This window comes from Pectinophora gossypiella, chromosome 20, assembly GCF_024362695.1.
Source record: "Pectinophora gossypiella chromosome 20, ilPecGoss1.1, whole genome shotgun sequence".
Lineage (NCBI taxonomy): Eukaryota > Metazoa > Arthropoda > Insecta > Lepidoptera > Gelechiidae > Pectinophora > Pectinophora gossypiella.
In genome coordinates, this window is record NC_065423.1 from 5,713,129 (window position 1) to 5,737,765 (window position 24,637).

At 40.5% G+C, this 24,637-nt stretch overlaps 2 protein-coding genes across 3 annotated transcripts in view; one reads left to right on the forward strand and one right to left on the reverse strand.

Annotated features, from left to right (window-relative positions):
• Window positions 1–1,702: 1,702 nt before the first annotated feature.
• Window positions 1,703–24,637, forward strand: part of LOC126375974 (citron Rho-interacting kinase) — a 30,059-nt gene continuing 7,124 nt past the window's right edge. The window contains exons 1-18 of one of the 2 annotated variants that reach the window (XM_050023092.1): window positions 1,703–2,010; window positions 2,811–2,908; window positions 3,100–3,246; window positions 4,015–4,211; window positions 4,620–4,809; window positions 6,540–6,655; window positions 7,451–7,631; window positions 8,370–8,599; window positions 10,029–10,211; window positions 14,642–14,774; window positions 16,116–16,247; window positions 17,590–17,811; window positions 19,101–19,217; window positions 19,779–19,931; window positions 21,033–21,242; window positions 21,441–21,509; window positions 22,069–22,316; window positions 22,903–23,059. In XM_050023092.1, the coding sequence (XP_049879049.1) occupies window positions 1,806–2,010; window positions 2,811–2,908; window positions 3,100–3,246; window positions 4,015–4,211; window positions 4,620–4,809; window positions 6,540–6,655; window positions 7,451–7,631; window positions 8,370–8,599; window positions 10,029–10,211; window positions 14,642–14,774; window positions 16,116–16,247; window positions 17,590–17,811; window positions 19,101–19,217; window positions 19,779–19,931; window positions 21,033–21,242; window positions 21,441–21,509; window positions 22,069–22,316; window positions 22,903–23,059 (2,988 nt within the window). In that variant the 5' untranslated portion in view covers window positions 1,703–1,805. The remainder of the gene's footprint in view (window positions 2,011–2,810; window positions 2,909–3,099; window positions 3,247–4,014; window positions 4,212–4,619; window positions 4,810–6,539; window positions 6,656–7,450; window positions 7,632–8,369; window positions 8,600–10,028; window positions 10,212–14,641; window positions 14,775–16,115; window positions 16,248–17,589; window positions 17,812–19,100; window positions 19,218–19,778; window positions 19,932–21,032; window positions 21,243–21,440; window positions 21,510–22,068; window positions 22,317–22,902; window positions 23,060–24,637) is intronic. The other variant, XM_050023093.1, reaches the window with a different exon arrangement.
• LOC126376020 (KRAB-A domain-containing protein 2-like) lies at window positions 10,854–13,354 on the reverse strand. The gene is made up of 2 exons (XM_050023173.1): window positions 12,865–13,354; window positions 10,854–12,777 (listed from the first exon to the last, which is right to left on the reverse strand). The coding sequence occupies exons 1-2, from the start codon at window positions 12,983–12,985 to the stop codon at window positions 11,609–11,611; spliced, it is 1,290 nt and encodes a 429-aa protein (XP_049879130.1). The 5' UTR covers window positions 12,986–13,354; the 3' UTR covers window positions 10,854–11,608.

Here is a 24,637-nt window from a genome sequence, read left to right on the forward strand (position 1 = left end):
CACGCCATCCTTTCCAGTCCAGCAAACTCTCATCGACTGCTTTCCAACATATCTCACAATGACATCCCACCATCGGGCTGGTGGTAAGTACTGTAAAGTGACGCACATGCTCAATCGGAACAAGGAATTTGACCTCCCGTTTTTTATATTCCAAAATTGAATTTTAAATCATGTTTAACTTGTTTTATTTATAATTAGTATTAGTAGGTACGGTCACGATTAGGTACTAATATATATACACTTTGAATTCATGTCACATTAACATTTTTGACAAATGTGACTCATGACTGTACCACCCATTTACGTCAAGCATACTTACTTAAAAATACTAAACAGCGGGTGCGCCAAAGTTCACCTAAATTTTCTACTCCGATATTTGGAACTCCGAAAATGTTCTTCCTAACATTTTTCATCCTAACAATCGCAATTCCTAACTGCTCTGTTTCTAATGTGCATAACATCGAATCATTTAATTTCATAATGACAGTGGCCATAAAAATCTATTGTACTATCCTTTGTTTTCCTATATTTTCTCAACAAAACCGTCTTTTACACTAAACAGCACATAAGAAAGTACAAAAATGAAGTAAGTAAGTAAATACATTCTAGTTCTGAGATCTCTGAATGATTCTCTAGCTAGAATACCGTAAATCCTTGTACTTATTTATTTTTAACTAATTGTAGGTTTGCCTCAGATGGTATATACTACTTGATCGGATTCGCAAGTAGTCATAAAACATGGCAAAATATTTGCTCGGTCCTTGTTCGGTCGGTAGTCGAATTTGAGACGGATGTATTCGATTCTTGTTTGTTATCTGGAATAATAAAATTATGGAAATGTCCAACTTCGGTCATCAATTTTACTTTCATATGATCGAATTTGTAATAGATAACGCAAAATATTATACAAATTAGCATTCATATTAATCTCAATTAATACCTATTTTATTATTCTCTAATAATGACCTACTCGGATCAATATTATGTTGTTATATTGTTATATTGTTATATATATATTAGGTAAGTACCTATAAATAAACTTGGTACTTAAATATAAATAAACAAGTAGTAGGTACCTACTGAGTTGTTATTGCTTTATTTGTGTTGTAAAAAATAGTAAATCCTTACCTACCTATCTAATAGTCTCGCAAACATAATTAAAAAAGCAGTAGAATGATACTGAACAATGTTTATAATTTTTGTCGTATTTTTCGTATAATATTTTTGACCTTAAAACCTATGCGACTGAGATTAAAAATCAATTCAGATTTACATAAGTTTTATACCGGTTATACTTAGTCCATCTTCCGACGGATGTAACTCTGACTATCCCAATTGGGATATAGTCGTGAGTTTTTATATTATTAAGTAAGTACGTTTATTCGTAGATAACAAATAGCAATCAAAGCACGATACTGGCTGACAACTTGTGGCTCTGTCTACCCCAGTAGAGATTTAAACATGAAGTACTTATTTGATAAATAATTTACATTGTACTGCCATCTGTTGTTCAACAGATGAACTAATAAAATAAAGATGTTTAGTACAGCTATTAGACACTAGATGGCAGGAATCACCGGAAATTGTTAACTTTTTAATAATGTAAAATAACGTTACTAATATGAATAACCGTTAAATATTTTTTTGCCTGGCAACACAAGTAGTTGTCATTTCAATTTCGATTTTCAAAATAACGGCGGAGTACCGGGCTGTTGATTTCGTACTTGAAAATATTATAATTACAATATTTACAATAAACAAACCATGTATAATTTGAAGTGATTGTGTAGATATTGTTGTTGAATATGGAGCCGTCGAAAGAAGCCATCGCAGTGCGCATTACGCGGCTAAACCGCCAAATACTGGGCAAAGTGACCAGTGGCACCAGTAAACTGAAGAAGACAATAGACCGCGAAACTCTTCTGGATGCTCTCACTGTGTTGTATGATGAATGTAATGATGACCCTATCAAGAAATGCGATGAGCTCGTCAAAGCGTTCGTGGATAAATGTAAGTTTCTGGTGTAAAAACTCTTCTTGATCTGTAAGCTTCCTAAAAGTAAATTAGACCATTTTATTGAATCAAAAGTATTTTATTTTCCGATTGTGCACTAACTTACAATCCTCTTTTGTAAAAAAAGACGCATTAAAGCGCTAGTTATTCTTATATTCTTTATAAAATGCTTTAGGAATGTCACACCTGCCCCATAAAGCAGCCTGTATTGCAGGTGCTGTCAACATTTTTGCACCTTATTAATTCCAGTATATCATACTAAAAATTAATGTTGCAGCACGGCCCTAATAATGAGAATATGTTTCTAAAAATGCTAAAAATTATACCAAATATAAAACTTTGTTCACCAATCCTTTGCCTAAGGGTTAGGAGAAAGCACCTATGAGGCTGGCATAAGCACCCAGAGTGTTCGAAGCCTCATAGAAAATGAGAATAAAAAAGACAACAATCGGCTGTTTCTGTATAAACACAAAGCAATGAAATTAGTTATGTGGCTCATATGCCCCTAATTGGGTTGTGAGACAAATAAAAAAATATAATTTTCCCACACTATTATTATATTTTGTTATTAATACTTACATAATTTTAAGAACATCTGTCGAGGTACAGTAATCCGTCTGCCTACAGTGTGAACTGTATCAAGAGCTTTGATCAACACCCTTCAACAACATCTATCCATGTGTGAACTCGTCAAAACCCTCTATATTACGCGCGACGCGCGCGGCGAGGTCGCTATGCGGCGCCTGCTAGAGACCTTAGACATTTTTCTAGTTTGTATCATTTATATGACCTTTCAGATCGCAGCACCCTGGTGGACCTGCGGCGCACCCGAGTCTGCCTGTCTGACTTTGAAATACTGCAAACAATTGGCCGGGGACACTTTGGTGAAGTGCATGTGAGTTTTACTTTTGTTCCAATAATACCGATGGATTAGACAATTATTTGAAGATTAAAATAAAATACTTCACAAGACATTTGTAGCAGTGAAGTAAGGAAAATATTTATATTCTAAAATATTTAAGCAAAAATATGACTAAAGCCAACAGCAGCCATACTCTTAACTAATGATCCTTATACCATTACCAGATGGTGCGTGAGAAACAGACGAGCGACGTGTATGCATTAAAAGCGGTGCGTAAGGAGCTAGCGACGCGCGCAGCCGGCGTCGACGAGCGAGATGTCATGGCCACCGCCACCACGCCCTGGATGCCTAGGTTGCAATATGCCTTCCAGGTAAATGAATATATGGAAGTATTCCCTAGATTTGTGAACCGTCTTTATATGAGAATTTCCTTCATGTGGGACATTGGTTGTTGCAGCAGCAACCTACACTGTCCTTTTCTATACTGTGAATGTGTAACAAATTTTAATTAACAAACTCATTGCATTTATAATAATGATTAGGATTGGATTTCACTCACAGGTGTTTATTTACAAAGCAGAGAACATTATGAACTGTCCACTTTTTCATTCTATACAGAATACTACTATTAAGTTCTGGAAAATGTGAAAATACCAAACATTGTAACTATAACTATTATAGACAGTTTAGAACAAATGGCGTTTATGATGCAAGCCTCCAATGTCCTTACCAAATATCCCCATCTGGAATTGAACCTGGACCTCCAACCACTAAACCACAGAGGCTGATTGTACGAAAAACGTTAAGCCGTTAGTCCCAGCTATGAGCCATAAAACACTTCCACCAAGTGACAGTGGAGCAGTGTGGTGGAATAAGCTCCACCAGTTGATTGAGAGGTCTGTGCCCAGTGGGTCGTATATAGGCTGTTTGTGTTATGTTTATGGTCTTCAATCAATCAATCAATAATACTTTATTGCACAACAACATATACAAAGGACATAAACATACGAATAAAAACATAAGCACAATAGGCGGCCTTATTGCTGCAATTTCTGCCAGGCGACCTTAGGGTGAAAGAAGATTATGCATTGGGCAGGTCTTTTTGGAGAGACTATTCTATAATCACTTGTACGTCCCAGGACAACTCGTCCCTCTACCTGGTGATGGAGCTGTGCGTGGGCGGCGACCTGGCGGGGCTGCTGGCGCGGCGCAACCACCCGCTGGGCGAGCGCGACGCCGCCTTCTACGTGGCCGAGGTGGCGCACGCGCTCAAGGCGCTGCACGGGATGGGATACGTGCACCGCGACGTCAAGCCGCACAACATATTGCTCGATCGGTGAGTTTATACCACATCCTTTTGCTTGGTAATTGGGCAGTTTCCTAAGTCGAAATAAAGACAGATCGAAAGGTGACAAAAAATGGTTCCTTTTTTCTATTTAACTTAATTATGATTTTTAATAAAGAAAAACATACGTTTCGACACGTTTTTCTGAAAAAACGTGTCAGCTCTGTGTAAGTATCATCTGTCGAATTGTTACATTACATTATTTTGGTGTAATAATCATGTAATAATCATGTGTGCTCAGTTCATCTTACGATGGATGTACCTCTGTCTAGCCCAATTGGGAATATACCTGTGAGCTTATTTTATGTGTTCGAAATTGCAATCGTCTAGATGTAAGCATCCGCAGATTCGACTCATCGTGCGTAGTAACGGAGGTTAACGCAGTAAATTTGTCCGCAGCTGCGGGCACGTGAAGCTGGGCGACTTCGGGTCGTGCACGCGGCTGTCGGAGGGCGGCGGCGGCTGCGGCGGCGGGGCGGCGGCGGGCACGGCCGACTACGTGGCGCCCGAGCTGCTGGCGGCGGCCGCGTGCGGCGCGCGCCACGCTGTGTGTCTGCAGTACTGTCGCGGGATTGTGCACGCCGCCATTGTGGGTTCTCACGCTCTCGCTTTGTGTACAGGCGCTCTTATAAGTACAGCTTGGACGGACCCTCGGATACCCTACCATTAGTGTTATGATTGATTGATGTGTGATAAGCTACTGAACGCAATCTATGTTTCCTTCTTTATGTAATCTAGCACAGAATATAACATAAACAACCAATATACGTCTCACTGCTGGGCACAGGCCTCACTTCACGCTGCTCCACTGCGGGTTGGTGGAGGTGATTCAAGCCTGAAAAGTCTTTACTAACACTAGACTTTAAATCGCGGAAGTGTGGGCACGAATTCGTTCTGATTATGGTCTCTAGATACCTTCATACTATGTGCAATTTGAATTCTCGAGGCCTTTTTTTTGAAGCAATTACCTGTGATCAAGGATTGTATGGAAACTTATATTTCTAATCTCACACACACATACAATTTGCTCTCGGTAAATCAAACTTAAGTCTGTTACTTATAGGAAACTCTGTATACTGTAGGTAGATCTATAGTAGGTTTGGTGTTGATATGTAAACTTAGATTATGTGTGATTTATTAATTTTATTATTTATGAATGATGTCATATTTTTATAATAAATAATATACTTACACCTATACTAGTAGGAAGAATATACAGGGTGTAAATGACATCGTAACGAAAACTTTGAGGGATGATTCAGGCCATGATTCTTAGGTAAAATTCATGTGGTTTTTTAAATTTTTAATTCTATACTTTTGCGATGGAAAATTCCATTTGGTATTAACTCAGAATCATGGTTTGAATCATCCCCCTCAGTATTCGTTACGATGTCACTAACAACCTGTATATGTATCTTGTAGAAAGAAGTAAGATACTTTTAGTAAGACTTGTTTGTTTTTCGCACATCTAACTTATAAGTAATATTTTTATTTCAAATAGAGCATGGTTTTCGAAAAAGAGCATTATTGTAGATAGTATTTTCATTTGTAAATTTCGTAGTTAGTGCGATGTGGTGATATGAATTGTACAATTAGATAGTGTAGTAGGTAGATGTTTCAACAACTTTTCTAAATTAACTAATGCACTATCGTGTAACCTGCCGGTGCTTAATGGTTTTATTAACATTTAACTTATTAACGAATAATCCATCACGTGAAGAGAAGAGGACTTAATCACTTGTCGGTTTTTACGACATGCCTGGAATGATAAGCGACTGAACGCAATCTATGTTTCTTTCTTTATGTAATCTAGCAAAGAACATAACATAAACAGCCTATATACGTCTCACTGCTGGGCACAGGCCTCCCCTGATGCTGCTCCACTGCGGGTTGGTGGAGGTGTTTTCACGGCCAATAGTCGGGACCAACGGCTTAACGTGCCCTCCGAAGCACGGAATCATGTTAATTTTTCAGACAATCAGGTGATTCAAGCCTGAAAAGTCCTTACTAAACAAAGGACAGTCTCACAAAGTGATTTCGACAATGTCCCCATCGGGAATCGAACGCGGACCTCCAGATCGTAACCGTAAACCGGTACAGGACTTGCATGAATGAGTCATAAACTTATCTTAAGTGCAGTTTTCACTAACACAGTTGACTCGACCAGTATAGACGGCGATACGGCACACCGCGTTGGTCTAATAGAAAGCTCGGTGATGTGTTCATCTTGCGATGGATGTACATTTGACTGCCCCAATTAGGATATAGTCGTGAACTTATGTTATTTTTCACTAACTGTATTATGTATGTCGTGTTCAGTCGGCGTGCGACTACTGGTCGCTGGGCGTGGTGGCGTTCGAGCTGGTGACGCTGCGGCGGCCATTCTCCTCCAGCGATGAAGACACCGTCGCGCAGATACTCTCCAATATACAAAAGTAAGTATTCTGTTCTTCACACAATATTATGTATACACAATATAGCAGACGAAGTTACAAAGTATATTGTGAAAGCTGTTGTCTAAAATGCATGAGATCATGCAGGTGTAGTGAGCGAAACCTGAATTATTTTTATTGTAACTATGTAAATGTAAGTTATGTAACCTTTGAATAAAGTAATAGTGACATAATATTATGTATACACAATTTAGCAGACGAAGTTACAAAGTACTTAAGTATTTTATTTGTGTTGTATCTACAGAATTTGTATGAATAAGTATTAATGTACTTGACTATTTTATAATATATTGACATTTGTGTTATGCGCTCTTTAAAAATGATGTGATATTCTATCGCGTGGGTTGTGAGGTAAATTACCAACCTCATCAAACCTGGTGACGGGGTTACTATTGAGCCGCCAAAGGCCCCTGACATGGCTCATGTAACGACTACTTACTAACATCAGTAAGTAGTAACCGGGACCAACGGCTTAACGTGCCTTCCGAAGCACGGATTATCTTACTTCTGGACAATCAGGTGATCAGCCTGTAATGTCCTAACCAAACCAAGGATCACAAAGTGATTTTTATGATATTCGGAAGGCACGTTAAGCCGTTGGTCCCGATTACTACTTACTGATGTAAGTAAGAAGTCGTTACAAGAGCCAAGTCAGGGGCCTTTGGCGGTTCAATAATAACCCTGACACCGGGGTTGATGAGGTTGGTAATTCACCTCACAACCCACACGATAGAAGAAGACAAGCTTAACTACCTGCCTACGATGTTCACCTCCCAGATACGAGAGTGACACAGAGACGGGCCCCCCATTCGAGCCGGCGCCCAACGGGCCGTCGAGCTCGTGGCGCGCGCTGGTGGGCGGGCTGCTGCGCGTGCAGCCGGGCCGCCGCTACAGCTACCTCGACGTGCTGCAGCACGCTGCGCTCGCGCACCTCGCCTCGCACAACATACGCGACCAGGTCTCTATACCTCAATTTACCTCTTATACCACTTCCTATTGACATTCGCAATTTACCTTCCGACAGTTTTATAACAGTGATTAAACAGAAAGTTTGCAAAAAAGTTATTGTAAAGTTAATAACTATTTCCAAGATAGAAATTCATTGGTATAACCGCCTGGGAACCAATATTATGTAATTACTGAAATTGTATTCAATATTCTTTTGCTTTTTTTAAGAACGTGTAAGGCTCTGTGCCGAAGGTTTTCTTGCAGCTTCTTTTCCTTGGGTATGCAGGTAGGACAAGCTATACTAGTTTTAGGCGAATGGCAAAAAATATATTTATATAAAAAATACGATTCAAAGTGTAACTATGTTACCTAATAAATAAATATTTAATTTGTAACTACATTAGCGAATCCCAGCGACTTCCAAATCCACTTTAGATGTGCTTTCGTACGCACACAATCTCTATGCGCACAATCACTATGCGCACTTTCATAGTACTCGGAAGACTGGAATCATTTATTTATTTGTAGACAATAAAACATACAAAAGAAACAAGCTTATCTCTAATAAAAAGAGTTTTTTTTCTAAGAGATTGTTCGTGCGTGTTCTTAAGTACTTATATGTACGAATCGAATTCGTACGGAAACGCATGCGAGACCAACCTAAATGTGAAGTTCGAGATCTCGAAAGCAAAAATGTCAAAAGGAACCTGTGTTGTAAGTCGTACTGATAAAGTACGTTGTGGTGCAGCCGCCGCCGTGGGTGCCGTGTGTCCGCGGCGCGGAGGACGCGTCGTACTTCCACCCCCCCGACCGCGAGCGGCCGCAGCCGTCGGCGGCCCCGTTCCGCTCGCGGCCGCCCTTCGCCGGACAACTGCCCTTCGTCGGGTACTCCTACGTGGCTCTCGAGGAGAACGACGACAGTAGCGGCGGCTTCAACGCCTCGCATGACTGTACTGCCATCGATTTGGCCACTTTCAAGTAAGTAGTTATAGTTAGAGTATCGTATTTTATTTGTATCTAACATAATTATCAAATTCAATAATCTAAAAATAACAAAAACAACAACACGAGCTAATTATAAATAGAAAACCTCCTCCAAAACGCTGGCAGCATTGCCCCTCTGAACTGCCAGGCCTATTCTCTGCGCAAAATAACTGCCAGCTCTCGGATCGCCAGTTGCCTCAATGAGACGCGCCGAAATGTCACTCAAAAATAATTTCGCCTCAGGGCCCCACGGTCCCATCGTCTCCACTGCGAATGGCAAAAAGATATACGACCCACTTAAACCCACATATTTCCTTTAGTTAGAGTCATCTTAAAAATGTACATAAACATAAGCTCACGCCTTTATCCCATCATCACTAATTTAAGAGCAACGCTCTTGTCGGTGTAGCATCCTCCATGCTACCTTTTAGGGAAAAATAGATATGTGGTTTCCCTCTCGCCTTCTTTCTATATCCCAATTGGGATGAATTAATGAATGAGTATTTATTCTTATAACAATTACAAGATAAACTAAATACCTATGCCTCACCGAGCTTTCTGTTAGACCAACGTGATTCGCCGTCTATAATGGTCAAGCCAACCGCGTAAATGTACCTATAAGTACTCGATATTATCTCAATACTCGATCACAAAGATATTTTGTAAGTAATTTGGTACGTAGCAGCCATGGAGTAACAGAGTCGTCTCTCAACATTCTGTTTAAAAAATAACCAATGAAATAATCATGTAGGATCTGCGCGCTTTATACAATTTTGCTTATAAAACATTCTTAAACATGTTATTATAATAATAATTAGACAACCATTAAATGCGTCATCCTCACATCACATCACAAATCTATTGATCTGTTAGTTTTGTTTACGTTCTGTTGGATAATATTAGTTTAGTGAAATCTATCGGCCATGCTGCCCGAGTTTCATACGGTCGTTAAATTTAGGAATCGTTTTTTGATTCTGACGTTCAATGTGTAAGTTAAGTAAGATACTTCATATTTAAGTGAAAGGCGATTTCAAGTTTTAAGATATTATTTCAAATGTACGACTTGAAAATGCTATTTATTTAGGCTTAGGCGTAGTTACGCTGATGTTATTATATATTATGCACATGTCGACTTACGGGACTGAAGGTAGGGAGAATAGAATGTACCGGGTATACTACGAAAACGAACGAGACGGATTCTTCGTAACGGAGTTACATTACTCTATGTTATTGCTCTGTTAGTATTGTAAGGTCAGTCTATAAGGAATCACTTGCGTTAATAGTTCCCTAATACATATACTCGTATAGTTAGTAATGTAGGGCACTAACAGTACTCTGCGTTTGTTAGATTAGAACCCTTATGGATTCGTCATGTCTGTCTGTCTGTCCGTCCGTATGTCACAGTCACTTTTATTGTTAATAGATCAGCGGAGAAGCTGGCTGCGATGCGCGGTCGCGAGATCGCGTCGCTGCAGAGCAAGCTGGCGGCGGCGGAGGCGGCGGCGGGCGCCGAGGCGGAGCGGACGCGGCGCGCCGCCGACCAGGAGGCCGAGCGCCAGCGCGCCCGGCTGCAGGCCGAGATCACCGCGCTCTCGCTGCAGAACAGGTTCGTACCAAGTCTAAATATTTAAAATGAGAAACCTACGTATTTCACTACGCGCATACGTACAACTAATGTACACACTACGTATAGAAGGGACACTCCATCCGTGCGACCGATACGAGCTTGGATTACCTTACCGAGTGTGCGCGGACTGTTTGTCTCCTTCGCACACGCGGGGAAAAAAAATTGTACAGTGTCTGGAGTGCGCTACGAGGTAGACACGTTACTAATCGCTTCATTATGAAAACATTTATAAACCTCGACTTGCTAAAATATACAGCATAGCAGCGCTGGTTCTGACTAGAGACTTGCAGTTTTAAACGAAACACCTCCATGCGAATGAAGTCGCAGCTAGTTAACGTTAGTTTTTGTACACATTATAGTGATCCTGACCATTCAAATGTAGAAGATGGTTAGTCGAAGGGCCAGAGGTGATATACAGGTTTAGACAACTTGAGACAAAAGAGTTAAAATGATAGATCGGCGAATGATGTTGAATTAATGATCTTCACTTATTAAACCAAATGCAATAAAAAATGGTGATTTGATGTTAGATTTTCTCTGTATTTTGTGTCCATTGTGCTTAGTATTTTATCTATCTATCTATAATAATATCTTTTTCACTTGAAGATAAAACGATATACATTATATATTATTACATTTATTCACTTAAAAATAATACTATTTCGTTTACATTATTTCAAGGGCCTATAATAACTTCCTTCAGTTTTAATTGGTAACTTTTATTATATAAATAAAAAATACTACAATTTGAAAGAAATGAAGTAAAAGTTACAATTTACTATTTTATTTATTTATTAGTTATATATAAATTCAGATACAATATTTTTATTTTTATACACATTCCATTATTCGGCGGTAACGTTTAGGTCTGTATCTGTGTGCCCATTGGCAAAGGCCTCCCCCAATCTATTCCACTCCTCTTTGCATTTAGCCGTTCTAGTCCAGGTTCTTCCGGCCACTCTGACGATTTCCTAACTAGACTATAAAAGTTAATAAGAATACTCCACAACAGTCTAAAATGGCACAGTGCGAGCAGCATAAAGATTATTTTGTACATGTCTTTATTATTTATTTATGCAAGTTTCAAAGAAAGTGTTACTTTTAAATTGTTCTTACATTATCTTCAGATCAGGCCTCATAGATCTCTTAATTATAGCCTCAGTTCAGTACTAACATAGATTACCTTGCAGTTTATTACATCAATAAACAAACTCTTTATGACAACGGTCTCAAAACTTAATAAATTTTTTTCAAAGTCATTCGACTTCAATAACTTTTATTACCATTGCTTCACCGTTATCATCATTTAAACATGGTAATTTCTTAGCACTATAGTCTATATTCTTTTAAGTTGTACCTCTAACATAATTCTCATATCAGCATTTTTTTCGCTTAACTCCTTTGTGGATTTCATTTATATCAAATTTTTCTTCATCACTATGTTCTTCTGGGTCTGTAGTTTCAATTTTGATATTGGTTAGAAATACTTTATCGTATTCTACATTTTCTGGAGGTAAATATTTACTCTCGGGTTTTAGAACAGTAGTACTACAACCAGAATCAAACTCTATAGGTACTTCTATAGGAGAAATTGGTACTGAGTCATTATCTAGATTCTGTTCGGATTTAACAGACACAATCACACAGGGTAGATTTAAAGGAATATTAGGTTCGCAACCAAATAATGCTTGATAAGAAGATTTGCCTGTAAGAGGATGCAATGTATTGTTCTTCTGGTATTGCACAAACATACAACCAAGTGTCCAGTTTGTAGAGTTTTTTTCATGCATCCATGATTGTAACAAGTTTTCGATGTCTTGACTTTCCGTGCGGCCTTGAGGTTTCCTAGGGTTTGGGCCACAACCTTGTACAATATTACTAGCAGGCCACAGTGCTGTTATTTCTTTTATAACTTTTTCAGTTAAATCATGACCCATTTCAGACTGTAATACATTAGGAGATCCGAATGTTGTAAATATATTCACAAGTTCCATAGCAACGTCAGATATATTTTTAGTTTTCAAAGGACGAAGCAATGTGAATTTCGTAGCATTATCTTGGTAACTGAGTAACCACTTATAGTCACCGTCAGCACAATACTGCAAGTCTATGATATCAAATTGTCCCTTTGCATTGTAACGGACATTGGCTGGATTCATAATGCTGCTTCTTTTGGGTGCATTTCTATACATTCGACATGTTGGGCACAGTGAAACAAATATTTCTATTGCCTTTTTTGGTATATAAAATTTATTCTTGATGATATGGATCATTTTGTCCCTTCCAGCATGTCCACATGATTCATGTACTTCAGATAGTTTATTAAAATACTGTTCCCTCGGTATTATATATACAGTGGGCTCCTCAGAGTCATATCTTCTAAAAATTAAATGATCCTTATCTTCGGTGGTAAGAACATCGTACTTGGCTGTATAATAATAATCCATCTGTGCTCGACGCTCTCCAGGATTTAAAGCTTTAGCTTTTTTAAGTTGCTGTATAACCTCAACTACTCTTTTCTGAAACCATGGCTTCCTCATAGAACCTTGAAGAACACAGCAATAGATTAATATTTCAAAAAATCTGCATAATATTTACAAAAAGCAAAATAGGTGTCAAATAAAATTATTACCCTGGTGAGTTTCATCATAATCCAGAAGCTTTTGTTCAAAGTTTCGTTTGAAGATATTGTTTGCCTCTTCGTGGTTGTTTAGTCCCGTAGTTCCCACATTTTTCCTTTTTACTTCGTTCATATTGTTTACATCGGCCGGCGAAAATATCTGAACTATATTGGAGTCCCGAATTCCGTGGACTAGTTTGGCTTGTATTGTTTTTTTTTTTTTTTTTTGTTTTGGTTTTCCCCGAAGGGTAAGGCAAAGGGAACTATGCCCATACAGCCATGTCTGACGTATTTTTTTCTTGATGATTAATGAAATGATGAAAGGTGATGATGATGAAACCTAAGCCCCCACCCTCGGAGTAGACTCCTACTCCGAACCCCAAACGAATTAACTCAAAAGTCCGCATAAACTTTTGAGTTATGAAGCGGCTTCCTGACACGAAGCGAAAATAGGCAGATACACTTTGTTTATTGAATACACCAATATAATAACACTCGCGAATGTCTTCCGACTAACTTAATGCGATCATTAACCACAAAACACCACTTCGTATTAATTATTTAGATCATTCAATGAAGAAAGCAACTGTCCCGTTCCCGTTTCCCGCCAAAAAGCCTTGGCTTGTATTGGTTTGACAAGTGATTTTTTTTTTGTTTTGGTTTTCCCCGAAGGGTAAGGCAAGGGAACTATGCCCATACAGCCATGTCTTACGTATTTTTTTTCTTGATGATTAATGAAATGATGAAAGGTGATGATGATGAAACCTAAGCCCCCACCCTCGGAGCAGACTCCTACTCCGAACCCCAAACAAATTAACTCAAAAGTCCGCATAAACTTTCGAGTTATGAAGCGGCTTGTTGGCACGAAGCGAAAATAGGTAGATACACTTTGTTTATTGAATACTCCAATATAATAACACTGTCGCGAATGTTTTCCGACTAACTTAATGCGATCATTAACCACAAAACACCACTTCGTATTAATTATTTAGATCATTCAATGAAGAAAGCAACTGTCCCGTTCCCGTTTCTCGCCTTTTTGTTACTGTCACTTTTCACGTCAATTACCGTCACTTTTGTGCTATGTTCAACATATATGAATTGTAAAGTCCAGCAATTAATATATGTTGACCATAGCATCACGCCTGTATCCCCGAAAGCGTAGGCAGAGGCGTATAGTATTTAAACCGAATCCTCGCCCACTATGTTTAAGCCTAAGCAGTAATAGGGGGCGAGTCTACTGCCATTGCGGTCACAAATCCTGGATTCAAACTCATAAATTCTAATTCAGTGTTTTAGATCCCGAGCCGAAATTCTGTGACCAGGGATTCAAAAACAAAACTATTCCTGACCTAATTCGATTCTATAAGAATATACACACACAAAAATGTTATTTGCATAGACCATCATACACTGGCCTTCCATCCTTTCTTATGTCTTTCGGTATTATATCATAAATCTTCGTTGCGGCACGCACACACTCGCCACTCCTCCGTGCCGTGCACATGCTTAATGCACTCCTTGCATCAGCACCAGAGTGTGTGTTTGTGAGTGAGTGGACGTATGTGTGTCGCGAGTGTCTGAGGTTCTGCGAGATAATGAATGATGTGTGAAAATTAAAATGTTTTATATGGTTTACACCTAAGTTTTTTTTATGTCTAATGATATTAATGTTTATATTGAAAGTTTCATGGCGCATTGGCGCTTCTGCACTGTAAAGTCGTGAAATGTAAATAAATAATTAATAAATACGTGGAGCCGTGTGTTAACTAACAGCTTTACTTCTCAGGCGTCTTGAACGCCAAATCGAGGTGGAGAAGGAAGAGCGCATGGCCTTGGAGCGCACCAACCAGCAGCTGTCGACCAACATCTCCGACCGCACCAACGCCGAACTACGCGCCGCACAAGCTTCCGTGGCAGAGGTGAGTACTACCATAGCACACTCTCTTTCACTTCATTCTTCTAACAAGACAGAAAGACAGAGTAAAACATGCTTTATTTCACAATTGTCTTACGCGTCATGTTTCAACGCAAATACTAGGTATATTGTTATTATGACGTTTTTAAATGGTACTACGCTACGCTACTTGTTTTTAAATTTTTACGCTATCTTGACAATTTTTTTTTGTTTTTTGACGTGACTTATTGTAGATTTGCCGCAGGTGGCATTAACTACTTGGCCGGACAAATCTTGACATTTGGAAACTTGCGAAATGTATGTGTTTCCGTATTCTGAAACACGAAAGAATTAAACTGTAAAGAACTTTGTTTAGTTCTTCCCGGTCCCAAGCGGACCCTGTGATAAACGGGATAATGCTTGGGTGACGAATCGTTCCTGGTCCATTCGATAATAAATAACTTAATAAGCCATATTTTTTCAGCTTTGTGGTAAATAATTACATTTATTAATTCAATTTATAAGTTATTCTGTTATGTGAAGATGACAGACTTTACTTTCAAGGCGGGTAACAAATGTCCTTCTGATGTTCCCCCTCTTATGTTAAACGGATCATCTATAAAAAGAGTTGGTTCTTTTAAATACCTTGGCCATATGATGACTGAGGATATGCGTGACGATCTCGATATGGAGCGAGAGCGTAGGGCTCTGGCGGTCAGAGCGAACATGATAGCCCACAGGTTTAGCAGATGTACAGCTCAGGTTAAGATAACTCTTTTCCAGGCTTATTGTACCTCGCTGTACACTTGTAGCTTGTGGACTCGTCACTCGCAACGATCATTGGACGCCTTACGCATTCAGTTCAATAATGCATTCAGGGTGTTGTTGGGGCTGCCGCGTTTCTGCAGTGCCTCGGGTATGTTTGCGGACGCGCAGGTAGATGGCTTTCACGCCATACTCCGCAAACGGTGCGCTGCGACGCACTGCAGAGTGCGTGCCAGCACCAACAGCATCCTGGCTGTAATAGCTGATAGGTGGGACAGCAGCTTTATAAAGCACTGGACCCATCAGCATTTAAGCGTGTGCCATTATGGTGTTTTATAGCTTTTAAGTATTTTCTTTCTTGTATTTTAGGTTAGTACATATGGATGTAAATTTGTCCGAAATAAAGTATATTTTATTTTATTTTATTTTTTATTTATTTATTTTACTAAATCTGGTGTCATTTATTAAGCTATAAGGATGCGACGCTAGTGGCGACTACCTATTTACTTAGCTTAATTTGCAACCGACACTGGGGGCTTAACGTGCCTTCAGCACGGAATCATTTCGTTCCCAACTAAATCAAAAATTATTGTAATGTCAGATACAAGCGGAGCGGGATGCGCTGCGCGAGGACTTCCGCCGCTTGGAGTCGCGCGTGGCAGAGCTGCAGGCGGAGTGCGCGCGCGCCACCGCGCTCGCTGACACCGCGCAACAACAACAGAAGCATTATAAGGTACATTGTAAACATTTTTTTGGATACTTCTCTCGTGTGCGCCGTGAGCTCTATGACCATCTTCAGCGACCTGGTGTCAGGGTCCAGGGTTGCTATATTGAGCTGCCAAAGGCTGACATGGCTCATGTAACGACTACCTACTATAACGTACACGTATATGTGTATATATAAACAGCCTATACATCCCACTACTGGGCAGCCTCTCATCAATCAACCGAAGGGGGTACGGAGCATACTCCACCACGCTGCTCCACTGCGGGTTGGTGGATGTTTTTACGACTAACCCTTGGTCCTTCCAACCTCTTTCTTCTGTTCCGTGGTCCTGACATTCCTGTATTTTATGGACTAAACTATTATATATATTGTTGTATCCTGCGATTATTGTTTTACCCCGTCCAGGACATACTAGTGCACGCTCAAGAGTTGCGACACAGGCGACTGACGGAGATCAATGTGAAGGCCATAGTGAGTGCCTGTTAACGGTGGTCATTTCTGCTTGTGTATTATTTCTATTAGAATGTATACAGGGTGTTAGTGACATCGTAACGAATACTGGGGGGGATGAGTCAGCTCATAATCAATCATTATTCTTTAACCTGTAGCATAGAATAAATAATAGTGTATCTAGGTTGAATGACACGTGCATTATGAGTGTAGCCTTTTTGTACATTTTGTGCTTTTGAGACAGTAATGGTTAACTGCTGACTTTGTTATTATGCGTAGTAATAGTGTAATGTGCATTAGTGCAAACCTTTTTGTTTCTTTTTTTTTTCAATTTGCTATCTGCGAGGAACTATAATTGGCTTTCTGTTTTTACCATAAGTTGCTACTAAATTAATTATAGCTGTTGTTTCTCCGAACATTAAATAAATAAATAAATATTTTCAGTTGTATACTGTGCGATGGCAAATTTCACTTGATATTAACTCAGAATAATCATCCCCCCCTCAAGTATTTGTTGCAATGTCACTAACACCCTGTATGTAGACTAGTGTTGTACTGTATTAGTCTTTTGTAGTTTTCATAAAACTAATAATTTTATTTGATTCTATCCTATATTCTTATATGTAGAATCAGTAATAGAACTTAGATTCACCTATACTCAAAGGTTGCCTGGAAGAAGTTGCTAGCTAGCAATTAGGCCGCTTATTGTACTCTTTCCTTTCTTTTTTTTTGTTTTGTATTTTTTTTATATCCTGTGTGCAATATGGTATTCGTTATGTTGGAATTAGATTAGATAATTTACTTAGTAAGTTAGAAATTAGCTAGTAAATTGTAAGTTGTAATAATAATGTCGCTGGATGGCCGCGTGTGTTTGATTTTTGAAACTTTTGACTTGCAGGACACAATAGCGAAAGAGCGCGCGTTGCGTCGCCAAACATTAACCGGTGGGGAGGCGGAGAGTCGCGAGGCGGGGGCTAGAGTGGCGCAAGCGGAGGCCAACGCGGCCAAGGAGGCGCGCGCCAGGGAACAGCTGGAGAAGCGGCTGGCCACTGCTGAGGAGGAGAACGCTAGCCTGCATGCCGAGGTCGGGCAGATCCGGCGGGAATTAGCCCGGGCCCAGGTAAGATTACTTACTACATAAACAGCCTATATACGTCTCCCCAAGTGAGAGATCTCAGCGCTCCCCAATAGGCTAGTTTCCAACTAGTCAAATCAGTTACAACGGCCTCCGTGGTCCAGTGTTTGAGCCTTGAGCTCACGATCAGAAGGTCCCGGGTTCGAATCCCGGTGGGGACATTCACAAAAAACCACTTTGTGATCCCTAGTTTGATTAGGACATTACAGGCTGATCACCTGGTTGTCCGAAAGTAAGATGATCCGTGCTTCGGAAGGCTCGTTAAGCCGTTGGCCCCGGTTACTACTTAATAATGTAAGTATGTAGTCGTTACATGAGCCATGTCAGGGGCCTTTGGCGGCTCAGTATAACTCTGACACCAGGACTGATGAGGTTGGTAAACCACCTCACAACCCACACGCTAAGAATTATCAGTTACTTTTTACTAAACGTCAAAACATGAAATGACTACGGAATTTGTATGAAACAGCACACTGTGACGTCATAGATATACGTGATGAAATGTCGCACTTATTATTACGTTTTTCTTGATTAAAATTCATAAATAGAAAAAAGAAAATGTTTTTCGTCAGTGATCAGAATTTCATAATTTATCTTGAACCTAGTACACGACCCAATTGTCCGGCCAAGTAGTTAATGCCAGTTGCGGGAAATCTGCAATATGTCCATCACCATTAGTTCATCTTGCGATGGATGTACGCCTGACTAACCCCATTGCGATATAGTCGTGAGCTTATGTTGCTGTAAGTAACGTAAAAATAAAAACAAAAGTAAATATATTTATATACATCCCATTCTGCTGGGAGCTTCTACGCTGGATTGAAAGCGAGTACAAAACATAGAACACGTTCAGCTGCCTGTCTTGCGGGCATGACGTAAAATCCGACAGAGGAATGGTGTCTTTAACATTATATTGGCGATGGATCGATCAGCTGTCAATATACAGTTCACCATATCCATCTCAGGACTTATATCAAAAGTGAAACTAAAAGTTGTCTTCTGACCACGTGCTCACCCCATTAGGGGTTACGGGCGTGATGGGCGATATTTATGTGTATGTGTATGTATATTTATGTGTATTATGTTATATATCGATGGTTATATGCTGCAGCATTAAAGAGGAACAGCCTCGCAGGGAGCAGACTCCCTAGATATTGCAAAGAATTATCTTAGTGCGCCAGATTCTCGTTTCTTTGTAAGTGTCCCTAAGCACGGGTAAGTGCTATAAAAACAAAAATCATGTTTATATTTTATTTTTTAATTCTAATCTATAGGAAACCCTGGGTGAGAAGAACCGGTATGCAACGGCGTCGACGGAGCAGCTGACGGTAGCGCAGGCGCAGCTGGCGCAGGAGCGCGCGCGGGTGGCCTCTCTGCTGGCACAAGTACAGGTACTTATAACTCAAGCCTCGTATTTTTAAATCGTTCGTCCCCAGCACACATGCCAAAATATATACCTGTTTCATCTTGAAAATGACAAGTTTTGATGCGCTACGTGAAATGTAATGTAATTTATGTAATGATTTATTTATTCGGTGTACCTTTTGTCTTACTGATTTTGGTTTACGATATGGGCATGTATATAATGAGGAGGGATGAAAGGCAGTTAAAGGAAAGTTATGACTATGAATGTGGATGGATATAGGAGTATTGGACGACTATTGGAAAGTGTGGACGGATTGTGTAAAGAAGGATATGTGTGTGAATTTTGTGAGTACCGAGATTGCGACTGACAGAAATGAATGGAAGAAGAATACATGTTGTGCCGAGCCACGTAAAATGGGACTTATCTGATGATGATGATAATACCCACCTGTATCATCATCATTATCAGATAAGTCCCAGTCTATCATTATGGGTATCATCGTTCTCCTGCCTAAGGGCAGATTTTGGTGTATGTTGTGTCTTAGGTGTTTAATTAATTTATCACAATGTCATGGTAATGTGATCAGGAGTTGGAGCGCGGCATGCAGGAGGCGGGGCGGCGCGAGGCGGCGCTGGAGGAGCAGTGCGGCCGCACGGAGGCGCGGCTGCACGAGCGGCTCGACGCGGCCGAGGCGCGCGCCGCCAGCGCGCTGCAGGACGACGCCAGGCACCGGGAGAAGGTACGGGCTACCTCGGGCACTTCCTTAAGACTATTGTGTCTGGAAATCTCGGCCACAAAAGGATAAAGAAGCTTACTGTAACGGACCTATTGCTCGGCGGCTTGTGAATTATTTTATTTTCTTTGGCACACCAACAGTAACTATTCATGTATAAATTACATTTCAAAAGACTTAAAACCAAAACTAATTGCGTAACTGATTAACGGTGAGCACCGCATGCAATAGAAAAGAATATAACAAAAACAAACGACGTTTGTCACTCCTCAAACAATAAAAAAAATACTAAAAAATTAACAGACTTTGTTGAAGTTGTCACAAAAATATAGCTTATTCATTAAAAAGAACATACAAGCCATAATTTATAAAAGAAAGACCGAAAATCTATGATTACAAACTGATTCGCGGGCGACCAGAGTAGTGATCAGCCTACTTCAATTTCAATCACTTTCAAAATTCCTTTGAATTTGATGTTTGATTGGTTAATGTGATAATAGGTAATAAAACTAAATACTTCGAGCCGGATCTGAAGGACCAAAAAATATACCGGACTTATTGCTCGGCGGCTCTTGATAATAAGTACATACATACATACATAAACTCACGCCCGTAATCCCTAATGGGGTGGGCAGAGCCACAAGTAATCAAAGGCAACTTGCAGCCACTTTTGATACCATGTCGTAAGCTGGATATGATGAACCTTATAAAAGACACTTACTTGGATAATAAGTATTTCGTTTTATTACCTATCACAAGCCGCCGAGCAATAAGTCCGTTACAGCTTACTATCAATATTATTTTTGAACATCATAACAGATTCAAGTGAACTTTCGTCTACAATTTCACCTGATGTTAAGTGCCAACGGCATTTTTAGCTGATCCATCACGTTCCCTTAGTCGAAATGTACGGCTTTTGTAAAGGTACAGAGAAAACATATTATGTTTCTTTTTATTCCAGTAAAGAAATCCATAAGTTATCTAACATACTTTTTTACGTGACTTTGTGTAGGTTTGCCTCAGACGGCATTAGCTAAGTATTTAATTCATCTAAGGCCGTCACGCTCTCACGTAATCATTTAATATATACTAACCTATCCCCCACAGGTCAACACCCTGGAGCAGTTAGTCCGTCAGCTAGAACGGCAAGTGACGGCGCTAGAAGGCCGCGCCTGCCCCAATTGTGAGGCGCGAGACAACGAGGCCAAGAAAGACGCGCACAGCGACACGGAGAGTGTCGGCGACGCGACTAGTGTCGCGCAGACACAGGTCACTGTGCTCAAGGAGCAGCTTGAGAGGGCCGAGGCTCAGTTGCAGGTAACATTCTAAAAAAAACTTTTTACTCTCGCTTGTGTGTGAACCCCGAACGGCGGTATTGACTTTTATTCCTGATTTTTGTTTCTCTCTCTGTGCTTTATCGCAAGTACGTTTTTTCACGTGGTCTCCGTGGCTACCCACGTGGCGTGTGGTGTTAGCCACGGCGACCACAGCCAATGTTGTACTTCTTTGTTTTAGGCACGTGCCGATGAAATTGCATCCTTGCGTCAAGAGGCGAGGGCCGCTAATTTAGCGAGATGGCGAAAGGTAAGCACTTCCTGTGGCACTAGGTCAAACGTCCATTTCGCATTATGACTAAGAAATTCGTCGAGTCCGTTTTTATTACTAAAACGTAAATACAATTCTAAGTAAAGCGGGTTGAAAACTCTAGCGAATGGGTTGGGTACTAGCTCAAACGCTTCTACCAACCGGCAGTGATTTAGGTGAAGTCTGTTCTTTTTGATAATTAATTTGTTGACATTTTGTATTCGCGATTTTTACCTTAACCTCTTAAAGCCTAGATTTCCAGATACAATAGTTAAACAATGGGGTTTGGATTTTAAAAAGACATTCGATCTTACGGCTTTAATATGAAGGACTAAAGCTAGCTCTATCTCTTTCTTGCACTTATTGCAGTGAAGGACGGCATTAGTTTAAGAGCTGTGTATCCGTCCGAATAGGCACCATTGTATTCTAATATCTATTCATTGACGATCATATCTTTGTTGTTACCTTTTTATATTATGTTAAATGTTTTAAACATAAATGAAATAAATACAATTATGTATGTTATGTAAGTAAGCAACTTTAAGTTTATGTCCTACAGGAACGCGAATTCAACGAGTTACAAGTAGAAGCGAAGTCGACGACACGCGAGCTCAAACGCGTAGAAGAGCGTTTATCAGCTGCATTAGAAACTAAGAAGACTGCTGAACAGAAAGCGTCGACGCTACAGAGCGAGATGGCGATATTGAAACCGCAACACGAGCGAGCGAGCAAGGAGGTGGAACGGTTGAAGGAACAGTTAGAGAAGTTGCAGAAAGCGCATGAAATTGCTCAGGCGGAGGTGGACAGGTAAGGGTTGTTACTAAACTTTTGCCACATCCTGAACATTCTATACAAAAATCCCTTACTGTATGTCTAACGTGTAAGTGCGAGCGGAATTATTATTAGTATTTCAATAAATACAAAACTGGGCATTTGTTTTCTACCTTTAGCCAAGCATACAAATTGCAAGGGGCTTTCATATAAACCGTAAACATTTTTTTCGCTCTTTTGAGTGACAAAACTTTTGCCGTTGTTTTTTTATTCCGATTGTCTGAAAGTAAGATGATGCGTGCTTCGGAAGGCACTTTTAGCCATTGGTCCCGGCTACTATTTACCGATGTAAGTAAGTCCTTTGCCGAAGGTTGTCTGGAAGAGATCGCTCTTAGCGATAAGGCCGCCTTTGCCCACCTTAGAATAAGTTTATCCTGTAAATGTTTTGTGTATTTGTGTGCAATAAAGTGTTTTTATTATTATTATTATTATTAAGTAGTCGTGGCTCCTTACATGGCTCATGTAAGCCCTGACACCAGGATTGATGGGGTTGGTAATCCACCTCACAACGCACACGATAGAAGAAGAAGATCCGAATATTATTTTTCAAAATTACCGCCAGGTCTCGTAACGACATCCGCAAGTTGAAGAGCGAGTTACAATACAGTGAGAAGCGGCGCCTGCACGCCGAGGAACAGGAGGAGCTGTCGAGCCGCGAGCGAGCGCAGCTGCGAGACGAGATGACAGAGGTGCGCGCGCAGAACAACGATCTCATACAGGTATGTTGCTTATTATATTACTTGCAGTCCGCCCACGACTTCGATTGTGAAATGATTCTAACTTTAAAAATAACAAAGTTTCCTACAAACTTAACACCTACGTCCTAAAAGGAACCCCTATGCAAAATTCTCATTCTTACCGCGTTCTGCTTAACACGTTAAGCGCGAACGAGACAGACAGTTCGCGCGCTCCCCCTTAATCTTATTCTTTATTCTATGACATAAGTCTAGGCTTCTAGGTACTCATCATCTCCCTAGCATTATCCCGTTTTACCTAACCTGAAGATTTGACAGGTCCGGTTTTTTACAGAAGCGACTGCCTGTTTGACCTTAGAACTCGCGAAGGGAAAACCAGCCTAATACAGGTTAGGTTAGGTTAGCATACCTCCATAGTATACCTCTGAAAATGCATCTCGGGAATCATCAGACATTTCTCACGACGTTTTCCTTCACCGCTGAGCACGTGATAATCATTTATAGTCCAAACATGAATTCGAAAACAAATTCGACAATTATAGGTTTAGGCCTGTGCTGAATTGGAAACTGCGAGCTGAAAGTGAGAAGCAAGCGTTCTACCAACTGGGTTACCATGGCTCTAGGCTTCTAGGTACAACAAGATGAAATTGTCCGGTGCTGCGTTCCAACTTCAAGTGTTCCTACTCGAGCGTTGTTCAGCTGGGGTCTGTCCTCGTGAACTATTGACATAGCTATGTATAAAAACAACATTACGTAAGTATCCGTTTGTGTTCGTTGGTCTTTTATGTCATCGATTTTATTGGAGCCCGTTGTTGATGGAATTCCTGAGCTGTTTTTCGGTCGGAACTTATAAACATAAACACGATTGTCTCACCGGCGCATCATGATCCTCCTTTCCTATTCAGTAATCGCTCAGTCTTTGTTGGCGTCGTATGGTCAAATGTCCTCCATCGCTCTCGTGTATAATTAATTATATTTGAAATGAATTTATTTCGGCGTTTCAATTTGTAAAACGGGCAGTGTTCGTCTGTGTTCGCTTAAATATTTTATCTTTGGAATTGGAATATGTTTTCGCGGATAAATCAGTACCAGTTGGAGTTGGAGATGCTGCAGATCGGGGTAGGGGCGTCGTTTCAGCAGCGCAAGCGGAAGGCGGTCGGTGAGAAGCCGCCGGTGCGTCCGAAGCCGGCGTACCTCCGCACTCTGTTCGGCGCGAGCGCGGCGCGCGGCCGCGACGGCTGCTGGGCGCGGCGCGTGCGCCTCGCCCTGGCCGCCGACCTGCTGCAGGGCCGCTGCCGCGCTACCGACACTGCGCTCTTGGCACTCAACGCGCACTTCGACAAGGTACTCTATCAGAGACGGTCTCAACTCTAGTGGACGCACACATCGGTCTAACAGAAAGCTCGGTGAGGTATGGGTGCTTAGTTCAACTGCGATGGATGTACCTCCGACTTTTCCCCAATTGGGATATAGTTGTGAGTCTATGTTGGGTTATGTTTATAGCACACAAAGTGCAACCGGCCTTATCTAGTTCCAATAACACAGGGACTACTTCACTGAAATGAAATGAAAATGTATTGTAATAAATGTGGTATTTCTTTT